The sequence below is a fragment of the Staurois parvus genome, unplaced genomic scaffold, assembly GCF_062004578.1.
Source record: "Staurois parvus isolate SC_StPar_1 unplaced genomic scaffold, SC_StPar_1.0 ptg002469l, whole genome shotgun sequence".
Lineage (NCBI taxonomy): Eukaryota > Metazoa > Chordata > Amphibia > Anura > Ranidae > Staurois > Staurois parvus.
This window is the reverse complement of record NW_028320265.1, coordinates 64,131-79,123: the sequence shown is the minus strand read 5'-3', so window position 1 is coordinate 79,123 and position 14,993 is coordinate 64,131. Positions and strand designations below refer to the sequence as shown.

The 14,993-nt window shown below is 45.2% G+C and overlaps 1 protein-coding gene across 1 annotated transcript in view; it reads right to left on the bottom strand.

The window, feature by feature from the left end:
- Nucleotides 1-1,547: 1,547 nt before the first annotated feature.
- The window catches only part of LOC149430754 (EF-hand calcium-binding domain-containing protein 12-like), a 30,647-nt gene continuing 17,201 nt past the window's right edge, over nt 1,548-14,993 (bottom strand). The window contains 5 exon segments of the mRNA XM_089666013.1: nt 1,548-1,860; nt 5,516-5,641; nt 8,355-8,529; nt 10,909-11,122; nt 13,749-14,011. Of these exon segments, the coding sequence (XP_089522139.1) occupies nt 1,701-1,860; nt 5,516-5,641; nt 8,355-8,529; nt 10,909-11,122; nt 13,749-14,011 (938 nt within the window). The 3' untranslated portion in view covers nt 1,548-1,700.

The window sequence follows — 14,993 nt, the reverse complement described above, 5'->3', positions numbered from 1 at the left end:
TTTTAAATTGCAGCTGTGTGACCGGTGACTTACACCCCGGTCAAATCAAAGCCGAGTTTGAAATTGTGCGACTTACAGTGAAGTCGAACGATTTCAAAATTTGGGTGACCTGCCGATTTCATTGTGATTTGCAAGACATGTGACACAGAGGTCTATGCAAATCGCACCAAAAGTAGTGTATGCCCTACTTTGGGAATCGGTGCGGCTCTGACCAAGTCGGAACCGCACCGATATGATTGCTGTAATTGCGGACAATACGGTGCGACTTGGCATGCGATTTGCAAGTCGCATAGCATGCAAATCGCATGACAAGTCGCACCGGATGCGACCGGGGTGTAAAGTCTTCAGACATCGCACCCAAGGTCACGCTGAAATTGCACACAAATCACGCAAATTTAAATCGCAGCGATGTGACCAGCAACTTATTCTGCAGTCACATTAAGCCTGACTTTGAAATTGTGCGACTTACAGTAAAGTCGCACAATTTCAAAGTCAGGGGACCTGCCAATTTCAGGTGCGATTTGCAAGACATATGACACAGAGGTCTATGCAAATCACACCCAGAGTAGTGCATGTACTACTTTAGAAATCGGTGCAGCTCCAACCATAGGACCGCTGTAATTGCGGACAATAGGGTGCGACTTGACATGCAATTTGCAAGTCGCATAGCATGCAAATCGCATGACAAGTCACACCCGATGTGACTGGGGTGTTAGCGTGATTTCAGGCGCGATTTGGGAATTGAAATCGTACCTGAAATCGGATCTAATGAATGCGAGTGTCTTAACACGTGCGATTTGCTGCAGCGCCATTTCAAAAGTAGTTCTTGTATTACGTTTTCTGCAGTTTGTTGTGATTTCACATATAGACTACAATAGAAATCGCACTGCAAAACGCAATGGATACGCAATCGCTGGTAAATCTTTACAAGTTGCAAGCAAATCTTCAGAAATCGCAAACAAAACGCGTGATTTTAAACCGCATTCAGTGTGAACCAAGTCTTACCCTCCGTTCACATCAAGCCTGACTTTGAAATCGTGCGACTTACAGTGAAGTCGCACAATTAAAAAATCTGGTGACCTCCCAATTTCATTGCGATTTGCAAGACGTCTGACACAGATATCTATGCAAATCGCAACGAAAACTTTAGAAATCGATGCGGCTCTGACCAAGTCGGAACCGCACCGACCTGACCGCTCTAATAGCAAACAATAGGGTCTGACTTGGCATACAATTTGCAAATCGCATGCCAAGTCGCACCCAATGTGACCGGGTGTTCAGGTGGTCTGCATGCAAATACATCCTGCCTAGGAACGCCCACTCCTCCAGGCCGACACCCACCCATCATAGCATTTTTATATTTGCATAACTACTTCCAAGGGCCAGTCCACTGCTTCCATCAGGACTGAGGGCTCTTGAGAGGAGTACCAAGGCAGAAGGATGTGATGTTTTCAGGAAGCCATGTACAGCACCCTGCCAGCCATGATTTACCTGCACTGCATAGAGAAGCGCAGGGACCCAGTGATGACATCATTAGGTCTATGTAATAAAAGCAGAAACGTTTTATTTAAACATTTGATGATGATGATGATGATGATGATGATGGTTGAACAAGCGGAGGCAACAAATGATCAGATTTAATCTTTAATGACATCTGATGTCACAGGAAACGCTCAGGTGGTAGGAGGAGATGGAGGGTCTCATCCTGGGCGGGTGACCTGGTTGTTTGTCAATGAATGGTGTGGATCTGATCCAGCAGCCTGCGGAAGGTAGAAGCAGAGTTTCTCCACCAGCTGCCCGGGCCAGAATGCATTGTCGTCAGATGTAAAGAAGCGATGGGGGAATTTCCTCTTCAGGTTCCTAGAAATGAAAAAAGAAGGTGGATATAATGGGTCACTTATAACGAGTTTAATGGGTGCATTCTTAACCAATTGCCGGTAGGTGCAGGCTCAGGAAGGTCAATAAACACTGCTGGCTTTCTTCTCGGTTTGGGGCGCGCATGCGCAATCCCACCTCTGACCCGCACTGTGATTGGACGCAGCACGAGTTTCAGCCAATGATTTTGGCTGAAACCAGCTAATCGGCAGTGTCCAATCATAGCACAAAGTTCTGTGTTTACAAACACATAGAACTCTGTACACAGAACAGCAATCTTGCTGTTTCTTCTCTCTGAAAAGCAGGGAGAAAAAAAACAGACAGATCTGTTAGTAGAAGCAGCACTCATTACACTTATTAGGCACACAGTGAACCCATTGAGTGCCCCTAGATGTAACCCCGTCCCGGCCAGTGTCATTAGTACAGCATACAGTATTATATCTGATCACTGTATTAGTGCCACTAGTGACATCAGTGTCAGCTAGTTAGAGTCCCTCCCAGCAAGGGTCTGTTAGCGCCAGATTGCCCGCCACACTACCACAGTCCAACTACAAGTCACTGAACACCGCCATTACCAGTATAGCCTATACAGCTGCGTTAGTTCCAATATATATATATATATATATATATATATATATATATATATATATATATATACATACAGTTGCAAGAAAAAGTATGTGAACCCCTTGGGATTGCGTGGAGTTTTGCATGAATTGGGCATAAAATGTGCTCTGAATGTCATCTAAGTCACAACAATAGAAGAACACAGTCTGCTGAACATAATACTACACAAACATTAGATGTTGCCATGGTTTAATTGCACATAACATGTAAACATTCACAGTGCAGGGAGGAAAAAGTATGTGAACCTTTGGACTTAATAACTGGTTGACCCTCCTTTGGCAGCAATAACCTCAACCAAACATTTCCTGTAGTTGCAGATCAGACCTGCACAACGATCTGGAGTCATTTTGGACCACTCCTCTTCACAAAACTGGAATTCATTTTCCTATCAATGACAACAATCCGTCCAGGCCCTGAGGCAGCAAAGCAGCCCCAAACCATGATGCTCCCTCCGCCATGTTTCACAGTGGGGATGAGGTTTTGATGTTTGTGTGCTGTGCCTTTTTTTCTCCACACATAGTGTTGTGTGTTCTTCCCAAACAACTCAATCTTGGTTTCATCTGTCCACAGTATATTTTGCCAGTAGTGCTGTGGAACATCCAGGTGCTCTTTTGCAAACTTCAAACGTGCTGCAATCTTCTTTTTGGACAGCAATGGCTTCCTCCGTGGTGTCCTCCCATGTACTCCATTCTTGTTTAATGTTTTCCTTATTGTGGATGTGTCAACAAAAATGTTAGCATGTGCCAGAGATTTCTGTAGGTCTTTAGCTGATACTCTGGGATTCTTCTTTACCTCATGCAGCATTCTGCGCTGTGCTCTTGCAGTCATTTTTACAGGACGACCACGCCTAGGGAGAGTAGCAACAGTGCTAAACTTTCTCCATTTGTAGACAGTCTGTCTTACCGTGGACACATGAACATCAAGGCTCAAGGAGATACTTTTGTACCCCTTTCCAGCTTCATGCAAGTCAACAATTCTTGATCGTAGGTCTTCTGAGAGCTCTTTTCTGCGAGGCATGGTTCACATCAGACAGTGCTTCTTGAAACCAGTAAACCCAAAACAGGTGTGTGTTTTTTAAGGGCAGGACAGCTGTCAGCAACACATCCAATATCATCACACTGATTGGAGTCAAGGTTGGCTCACTCCTGGCTCCAATTAGCTCTGGGAGAAGTCATTAAGCTAGGGCCTCACATACTTTTTCCTCCCTGCACTGTGAATGTTTACAGTTTATGTGCAATTAAACCATGGCAACATCTAATGTTTGTGTAGTATTATGTTCAGCAGACTGTGTTCTTCTATTGTTGTGACTTAGATGACATTCAGAGCACATTTTATGCCCAATTCATGCAAAACTCCACGTAATCCCAAGGGGTTCACATACTTTTTCTTGCAACTGTATACATTATAATATATATATATATATATATATATATATATATATATATATATATACACACACATACATACATATACATACATACATATATATACATACATATATATATACACACACACATACACACACACACACACACACACACACACACACACACACACTGAGCTACTAACCAGGCCTTAAGAGTTACTCGCCACCAGCAAACACACATAAACAGAGACACCTGTACACACACACAGACATGTACATATACACACACACAGAAACATGTACACACACACACACACGTATACACACACAGACACGCATACACACAGATACATGTACATACACAGAAATACACATGCACAGACACATGTACATACACATGTACATGCATACACAGACACGCTGTTAAGTGCTCTCTCCTCTCCCCTGAAGCCACCACTGGCTGACATAGAGGATCATGTGACCAGAGTGAGCTGCAATTACACACACCCTATAAAAAAATTGCAGTACTTTGTTGTTCACGCACAGAGCCAGGTACTGCACTCTAGGGGGAGACAGAGAGCACAGCACACACACCCCTTACTTTGCTTAGCTATTGTATGTATATATATGCATACACATACACAGTGTATATGTATATATATATATATATATATATATATATATAGTTATAGCATCTACAAACTATACTGTATATATACACACACGCAGTATATACTATTGCTTTCACACAAACCAATCAATATACACTTTTTGGGAATTTTTTTTTCACCAAAGACATGTCGCAGAATACACTTTGGCCTAAATTTTAAAACAAATTTGACTTTTTAAATTTTTTTTTATTGGATGTGTTTTATGACAGAAAGTAGTAAATATTGTTTGTTTTTTTTTCCAAAATGTTTGGTCTTTTTTTGTTTATATAATAAAAAAAATTCAAAAAACCCCCAGTGGTGATCAAATACCATTAAAAGAAAGCTCTATTAGTGTGAAAAAATTATATCAATTTCATTTGGGTACAGTGTTGCATGACCGAGCAATTGCCAGTTAAAGTAGCACAGTGCTGAATAGCAAAAAAAAAAAAAAACGGCCTGGTCACGAAGGGGGTAAAACCAAGTGGTTAAAGAGGAACTGCACTTCTAGGTCTTTCGCATTTCACAGCTCCCTTTCTGCTCCACCATCTTCACATGTGCAGAAGTCTTTGGGGACTTAAAAACTTGAAAAGTGGGGAGCGGCACACTAGTTTTTACAGTCCATAAAAGATTTTATTCTGCAACAAAAGCCCGCTCAGTGCATCCACATCAGAGCTAACAAACGTGTATGGCAAAATGTACGGCTGCGATCGCACCGCACACAAATCGCATGTGATCTGTACAGGAATGCGGTGCGGTTCCAGTGCGAATCACATGCGATATACCGCCCCGCACATATGTGAACCCGGACTAAATTGCCATTGAACCCCGTGTGTGTCCTCTTGTGTGTGTGTACCAAGGCCAAACATTCCAGGGGAGGGTAACTTTTGAGCACAACTGTAGGTAGAAGCTGGTGTACTGGGTCAGCTCCAGGGATACTCCAGCAGTTGGTGTCCGACACATGGAGGGACACAGGCGTTGTTCTGATTATTTGACTCACCCACTCATCTCCTGAAACTGCTCCAATGTCGTCCAGCATCTCAGGGTTTCTGTCCCGGCTTTCTGCTTTCCTCTCACCTTGGTTTTCACCCTGGCAACGTAGGTGTTGGGAGGGTATGGGCCACTACTAGAAAACACAGGATTGAGTGAGAGTTAGAAGAGGCAGAGACAAATTAGAGGACTGACCAGTGGACTCCAAACCGTGGCCCATTGGGGGTCGATTGCAGCCTTTCTTTCTTGCCTTTATCTGGCCCTTGGGGCACTGTTCTTCCCACTGACATCAACAATGGGGCACTAGTAAATTGTAAAACTGGCCCTTTATTTAGACATTTTGGAGACCCCTGGGATAGAAGATAAAATACAAGTTTTTGGGAGTTAGATGTGGAGCAGAGGCTCAGAATATTCTGGGGATTCTTATATCTCTCGTAGACTGTAGTGACAATAAGTGTCATCTGTAGTCAGGGCTGCTGTTAGAAACCATGGGGCCCCATACAGCCAACCTAACAGCCCCCCCAAACAAAAAAACACTGCTAATGAGGCTTCAGTTATGAATGAACACAATGAGTGATTTGTACAAATCACTCATTGTGTTCATTCAGAAAAGGAAGGGGCTGGTAAATGTGACATATAGGCTGGACCCTTCCCCCACTCTCCATCCTACTGTGTGCTTGCAGCAGCCAGTGGGAAGGAGAGGAGGGAAGCCGGCAGCACTGTTGGGACACATAGTGGAGCAGGGGAAAATGTATGGTGCACAGGGAGAGTGGGAAACTACAGGAATGCTACAAGAGATGGTCAAAGAGTACAGGAATTCTACAAGAGATGGTCAGAGACTACATGAATTCTACAAGAGATGGTCAGAGACTACATGAATTCTACAAGAGATGGTCAGAGACTACATGAATTCTACAAGAGATGGTCAGAGACTACAGGAAAGCTACAGGAGATGGTCAGAGACTACAGGAAAGCTACAGGAGATGGTCAGAGACTACAGGAAAGCTACAAGAGATGGTCAGAGACTACAGGAAAGCTACAGGAGATGGTCAGAGACTACAGGAAAGCTACAAGAGATGGCCAGAGGCTACAGGAATTCTACAAGAGATGGCCAGAAGCTACAGGAATTCTACAAGAGATGGCCAGACGCTACAGGAATTCTACAAGAGATGGCCAGACGCTACAGGAATTCTACAAGAGATGGCCAGACGCTACAGGAATTCTACAAGAGATGGCCAGACGCTACAGGAATTCTACAAGAGATGGCCAGACGCTACAGGAATTCTACAAGAGATGGTCAGTGACTACAGAAATTCTACATGAGATGGTCAGTGACTACAGGAATTCTGCAAGAGATGGTCAGAAACTACAGGAATTCTACAAGAGATGGTCAGAAACTACAGGAATTCTACAAGAGATGGTCAGAAACTACAGGAATTCTACAAGAGATGGTCAGAAACTACAGGAATTCTACAAGAGATGGTCAGAAACTACAGGAATTCTACAAGAGATGGTCAGAAACTACAGGAATTCTACAAGAGATGGTCAGAAACTACAGGAATTCTACAAGAGATGGTCAGAAACTACAGGAATTCTACAAGAGATGGTCAGAAACTACAGGAATTCTACAAGAGATGGTCAGAGGCTACAGGAAGTCTACAAGAGATGGCCAGACGCTACAGGAAAGCTACAAGAGATGGCCAGAGGCTACAGGAATTCTACAAGAGATGGCCAGACGCTACAGGAATTCTACAAGAGATGGCCAGACGCTACAGGAATTCTACAAGAGATGGCCAGACGCTACAGGAATTCTACAAGAGATGGTCAGTGACTACAGAAATTCTACATGAGATGGTCAGTGACTACAGGAATTCTGCAAGAGATGGTCAGAAACTACAGGAATTCTACAAGAGATGGTCAGAAACTACAGGAATTCTACAAGAGATGGTCAGAAACTACAGGAAGTCTACAAGAGATGGCCAGAGGCTACAGGAAGTCTACAAGAGATGGCCAGAGGCTACAGGAAGTCTACAAGAGATGGCCAGAGGCTACAGGAAGTCTACAAGAGATGGCCAGAGGCTACAGGAAGTCTACAAGAGATGGTCAGAGACTATAGGAATTCTACAAGAGATGGTCAGAAACTACAAGAATTCTACAAGAGATGGTCAGAAACTACAAGAATTCTACAAGAGATGGTCAGAAACTACAGGAATTCTACAAGAGATGGCCAGACGCTACAGGAATTCTACAAGAGATGGTCAGAAACTACAAGAATTCTACAAGAGATGGTCAGAAACTACAAGAATTCTACAAGAGATGGTCAGAAACTACAGGAATTCTACAAGAGATGGCCAGATGCTACAGGAATTCTACAAGAGATGGTCAGAAACTACTGGAATTCTACAAGAGATGGTCAGAAGCTAAAGGAATTCTACAAGAGATGGTCAGTGACTACAGGAATTCTACAAGAGATGGTCAGTTGCTACAGGAATTCTACAAGAGATGGTCAAAGGCTACAGGAATTTTACAAGAGATGGTCAGAGACTACAGGAATTCTACAAGAGATGGTCAGATGCTACAGGAATTCTACAAGAGATGGTCAGATGCTACAGGAATTCTACAAGAGATGGTCAGAGGCTACAGGAATTCTACAAGAGATGGTCAGAGGCTACAGGAATTCCACAAGAGATGGTCCGTGACTATAGGAATTCTACAAGAGATGGTCAGAGACTTCAGCTATGCCACTAGAGATGGTCAGTGACTACAGGAATTCTAGAAGAGATGGTCAGAGACTACGGGTTATGTAGCTTTTTTTTAACTCCAACTCCAGATTGCACAGGGCAGCTCACCAGAGCCTTGGGTAACTGTCGGGATCCTCGTCCACGCTGTGTCTTCCTTTGGACATTTTTGTTGCAGAGCTCTTCCTCGCGAATCTGTCTTTGGATGAAAGTCCTACACCTGGCTGTCGGAGGGGAAGCTGATCTCCTGATTCACAAACCAGCTTGTCTCCAGGATACAATAAAGCTGCATGAAAAGTGCAGATTCAGTTCAGAATGGTGCATAGGTGGTGGTATTGATAGTTGTTTACCCTGTGATCAAACTAACTTGGTCAGACCCACCCCACTCTTCCTCAGTACTAGAACTCTGCATGCGAACCCATGTGATAAGGGGTTTGGCTGTTACGGTTCCCCAAAATGATGCTTGTTGTATCCAGGATCTTGGCGGGTGCTGTGTCTTATTGCCATCTACCCTTGTGCGAATAGATATAATACTTACCAATAAGATCACCTGACTGTTGCTGACCCAGATTGACCTGTCTGCTCCATTTCTGCTTGCCTTCGACTCCTGCCTGGACCTGACTACTCTACTTCCTGCTGCCTGGCATGACCTCTGCCCTGGACCTGACTAATCTCTTGTTTGCCTCCTGCCAAGACCCCTGGCTGGATCTGATAATTCTTTGATCCTGAGGAACACAACCTGGTGACAGCAAAGTAACCTGGCCCATCTCTACCTTCAGGAGCTCTGGTGAAGACCAACTGTCACTTAGACCCCGTGCTTTGGATGTTATCTGCCACAGGAGTCATGGGGTGGACTGGGGTCACTATTGAGGTGCACTGGAGTCATGAGGTGCCCTGGGGTGCATTGGAGTCCTAGGGACGCAAGGGGTTCGCTATTTGACACAGCATGCTGTGGGGTCCACTGGTGTTATAGGGCACACTGATTGACACTATTGGGGAACACTGGTGTCATAGGGCACACTGATTGACACTATTGGGGTACACTGGTGTCATGGGGCACACTGGTTGTCACCATTGGGGTGCACTAGGGTCCCTATTTGACATAGCATGCCCTACAGTGCATTGAAGTCCAAGGGACACACTGGGGTCAATAGATCACAGTAGACTCTCTGGGGTCCACTAGAGTGACAGAGCCCACAAAGGTACAACTGGGTGTCCTGGGTATACAGGGCACTTTATACACTATATCGGCCACACTGGAGTCCCAGGATGCACTGGGATCATTAGATCACACAACATGCTATGGGGTGCATTGGAGTGATGAGGCACACAAGGTGCACTGGGTGTCCTGGGTGTACAGGAGACACTCGGTACACTGGGTATACTGGCCTAACTGAAGTCCCAGGGTGCACTGGGGTCATTAGGTCACACAAGATGCTGTTGGGTGCACTGGAGTGGCAAGGTGAATAGGGGCGCACTGGTGTCACAAGGTGCACTGGGTGTCTTGGGTGCACAGGAGATACTTGGTACACTGGGTATACAGGTCACACTGGAGTCCCAGGGTGCACTTCAGTCATTAGATGACACAAGATGTTCTGGGGTGCACTGGAGTGACGAGGCAATCAGGGGTGCACTGGTGTCACAAGGTGCACTGGGTGTACAGGAGATACACTGGATATACTGGCCACACTGGAGTCCCAGGATGCACTGGGGTCATTAGATCACACAAGAGGCTATGGGGTGGACTGGAGTGGCAAGGTGAACAGGGGTGGACTGGAGTGGCAAGGTGAACAGGGGTGCACTGGTGTCATAGGGTGCACTGGGTGTACAGGAGACACTCGGTACACTGGCCTAACTGGAGTCCCAGGGTGTACTGGGGTCATTAGATCACACAAGATGCTATGGGGTGCACTGGTGTCACAAGGTGCACTGGGTGTCTTGGGTGCACAGGAGACACTTAGTACATTGGATATACTGGCCTAACTAGAGTCCCAGGGTGCACTGGGGTCATTAGATCACACAAGATGCTATGGGGTGCACTGGTGTCACAAGGTGCACTGGGTGTCTTGGGTGCACAGGAGACACTTAGTACATTGGATATACTGGCCTAACTAGAGTCCCAGGGTGCACTGGGGTCATTAGATCACACAAGATGCTATGGGGTGCACTGGCGTGGTATGGCATCAAAAGGTACACTGGGTGTCTTGGGTGCACAGGAGACACTTTTGGTTTACTGGCCACACTGGAGTCCAAGGGTGCACTGGAGTCACTAGATGACACAAGATGTTCTGGGGTGCAGTAGAGTGATGGAGCACACAAGGGGTGCATTGGTGATATAAGGTGCTAGTGGTGCATTGGAGGCACTCCGTGTACTTGGCAAACTGGAGTCTCAGGCAGACTGGCGTATTGGCGTCGGGCACAGAAGACACACAGGTAAGAAGTACAGCAAGGAAAGTGGTTGGCTAAACGCCGAACCAAGGATCACATTCCAATTAAAAGCCGCACCAACCAGGATAGCTGTCACCTTATTGGCCATGACACCACTGCTCCGGGTAAAACCAGGAAATGTTGAGGACTGAGCGCTGGAGAAGAGACCCAGCACTGGATCCCAGAAGAAGTCCAATAGGTGTTACCTGTAGCAAGGTTCAGTATCTTTAGTGCCCACCTTCTTCCAGCAGCTCTTCTGTAAGGGGAACATTGTAGGCTTGGCACAGTTTTAGGATCTTATGATATTGCTGTAGGCCCTGCCTTCTGAACTGCTCCACCAGCTCGGCTGACTCCTCCTCCAGCGTAGACGGCAGGGAATGGGCGTCAACAGCAGCGTTGCCTGTTCTTACCAAACGGCACTGATCTAACCAGTCCAAGAGGCGGGTGTTGCTCTGGAAGAAGACAGTAAAGTATTAAAAAATAAACTGATAACTCAAAATTAACATTTGGATGATCTCTTTGTCTGTCCATCATCTTTTGATGATTTTCCATTATCTATTGGGCTTATCCCAGAATCTGAATATCCATTCTTCAAGTGTATGTATAGCCAAGACTTTTTACCAAGGTTTAGATGGAAAAAGAAAGGGTTAAAGATCCACCTTTAAACCCATGTTTACCAAGGAACTTTTTTTAAAAGGCATGGCACACAACGGGTTGAAGCAGGGGTGTCAAACTGGCGGTCCTCCAGCTGTTGCGAAACTACAAGTCCCATCATGCCTCAGCCTTTCGGAGTCATGCTTGTAACTGTCAATCTTGCAATGCCTCATAGGACTTGTAGTTTGGCAACAGCTGGAGGGCCAGTTTGACACCCGTGGGTTAAAGTGAGCTCATGGATGCTGCGGTCTTGAAACTGATATCAATTTTTTTTTTGTAACAGTTGCAGAAATTGATATAAATTTTAAAAAGTTGGCTTTCAGATGAAAGTGATTTGGGCTTCATAGAGCTCTGGAGTGTGCTCTCTACTCCGGCAGGACCAGGGGCAGACTGACCATTTGGAAACTCGGGCACTACCGAGGGCCCGGGGTCAGTAGGGGGACCCATGAGATGCCCCTGGTACCTTTTTCATAGGCTTTTTTGAGTTTGGGCAAGGACACAGGGGCCCCATGATCCCCTATTGCCCGGGGGCCCCATAAGTTGTCAGATATGCACGATTTGCTGCGTTTACAAGAGTTTTGTGTTTGAAACGCTGATAAAACTGACTGCTGAACGCAAGTTTTCTGCGTTAAAAAAACGACTGTAAACTCAAATGCCTGTAAACGACGATGTGTACATGGACACATAGGAGAACATTAGGGAGAGTTCAGGGGCTGCTGAAAAAAAACGCAGAAAAGCTCCTAAACGTGAGTTTATCAGCCGCAGTGTACATGAGCCCTAAACTGTAAATTGACAACCTGGAAACGCTTTTAGGGATTGGCCTATAGACAGTATTGGGTTCTTTGCCATTTCATAGCCATCCACAAGTTTAAAGCAGAGTTCCACTCACGCTGTCAAAAAATAAAAGTCAGCAGCTACAAAAACTGTAGCTACTGACTTTGAAAAAACAGCCACTTACCTGTCCCTCGGTCCCGTGGTGTGTCCCCCGCAGCTCGTTTCACCGGCCATCCCGGCATCTTCAGTGTGGGCACCCGGCTGTGATAGCTTGCGGCTTCACAGCCAGGTACCCACTGCGCATGCGCGAGTACAGGGAGGGAGGACACCTTTCCGTTTCCGATCGCCTAGGCGATCGGACCGGAAGTGGAAGAGGGTAATTGTCAAATTCGGGTACCCGCTCCCCAAAGGTGCCAGTCCTTAATGGGGAGCGGGGGAGCAGTCCTTAAAGCAGAACTGCCCCTTTTGGGTGGAGCTCCGCTTTAAAACTTGGCATTCCTGATACCGATTTCCTTTTAGTTTTCCTTTTCAATTTGTTAAACAACCTCATCTTTTAGGCTGGTTTCACACCGATTCCATTTTTCATCTGCTTTTGTGTTAAAAAAAAGTGGAAGAAAAAATGTGTGACCATGTATTCCTATGGAACTCTTCACACTGATCCGTTGTGGGTCACGCACGTTTTTTAAAATCTTGCTTGCTGCGTTTTTGGTGAAGGTTTGTTGTACAAAAAAAAAAAAAACGCCCCTCCCCATTAAAATCAATGGAAAATGTGGCAAAAACACAAACAAATGCACCTGCGGTGTGTTTTTGACACACATGTCCTGTAAAGAACAGAAAAATTGCAGCAAAAATGCATATGCCAGCCGTACATTTTACCAAAAAATTGGGTATAATATTGTATTTGCACTAAAATTCTTTTTTTTGTGTGTGTTTTCCCCTGAAATTATGCTTTTTTTAAACCGCTGCACAAATATCTTGTAACATAAAAAAATGCAACTACCGCCACAGGATTTAACATAAATTCCAGCAAAGAAAAAAAAAAATCTGATTTTAACACGTGCGTGAATATTTTAAAAATGACCGAGGACATCTTGAGGGAAAAAAGTGATTACTGCGGGTTCAACGCAGGGATTTGACCATTTGAGCACTCGGGCACTTCCCCAGGGCCCAGAGTCAGTAGGGGGTCCCATGAAATGTCCCAGGTACCTTTTTAATAGGCTTTTTTGAGTGTGGGCAAGGAAACCGGGGCCCCATGATCCCCTATTGCCCGGGGGCCCCATGAGTTGTCAGTCCGTCCCTGGTTCAACGCCAGATTGATGGTACAGCCTAGGTTGCTTTTTTACACCTGCTAGGGGATATTTGAAAAATACATAATTTGATGGCTTTCCATTGGTGGCCTCCTTCTGAAAATATTAGTTTCCTGGCTGTGTCTGGCTTTAATACCTCTAAATCACTGACCCAGAACAGGTAGATGGAAATCAGAACTCCTTATCTCTATAGGAGTCCTGTGACAATAGCATGGTAGCCAGGCAGAAAGCATTTCCAGAATAGATAGCAGGAAAGCAAAGATAGCCAATGGCTGGAGAGTCAAGAAGTGACAGTTAGACTTTTGCTGCTGGTCGCCATCCTATAGAAATGTCATCTGCTCACTTTTGCTCTTCTTTTCCTCTCCCGATAATTCTTCCCGATCACCTCCATGTCCTCGTAGCTGAGGGGCCTCATTTCCTCCAGATTGACAGGAGGCACCTGGAGAAACTGGGATTTACTGCCTTCACTCTGGTCACTGCGGCCCACCTGAGATCTGGTCCTGGTATCCCCAACACTGAGCAGTGAGACTGAGAGTGCCGAAGAGGGTTTAGTCTCACCGGAGTCACTTTTCTGGTCAGTAGCAGGTCTGAAACACTTTACAGATGCTGTAAAAAAAAAAAAAAAGAAGATTTCTAATATTACTGTTAACATATTTCTTAATAATATTATTTTTTTTTTATGTATTATTATTTTCTTAATTAATATTATAGATTATTATTGATCATCATTGTCACGGTTCCCCCACACGCCACGCCCACAGCGACTAGCTAACCGAGGCGCACACGTGCAGCCGAGACTTGGAGTAAGAGGGAATAAAGGGGACTCAACTTTGAATATATAAAACCGTAAACAGGTGAAACTCGCAAAATTAGAATATCATGCAAAAGGTCATTTATTTCAGTGCAGCAACTTAAAAGGTGAAACTAATATATGAGACTCATTACATGCAAAGCAAGATAGTTCAAGCCGTGATTTGTCATCATTGTGATGATTATGGCTTACAGCTCATCAAAACCCCAAATCCACAATCTCAGAAAATGAGAATATTCCATGCAATCAATAAAACACAGATTGTACATAGAACAATATCGCACCTCTGAAAAGTAGAAGCTGCATATGTACTCAGTACTTGGCTTGGGCCCCTTTTGCAGCAATTACTGCCTCAATGCGGCGTGGCATGGAAGCTATCAGCCTGTGGCACTGCTGAGGTGTTATGGAAGACCAGGATGCTTCAATAGCGGCCTTCAGCTCTTCTGCATTGTTCGGTCTCATGTCTCTCATCTTTCTCTTGGCAATGCCCCATAGATTCTCTATGGGGTTCAGGTCAGGCGAGTTTGCTGGCCAATCAAGCACAGTAATCCCACGGTCATTGAACCAGGTTTTGGTGCTTTTGGCAGTGTGGGCGGTGCCAAGTCCTGCTGGAAAATGAAGTCAGCATCCCCATAAAGCTGGTCTGCGGAAGGAAGCATGAAGTGCTCCAAAATCTCCTAGTAGACGGCTGCGTTGTCCCTGGACTTAATGAAGCACAGTGGACCAACACCAGCAGGTGACATGGCTCCCCAAATCAACAAAGACTGTGGAAACTTC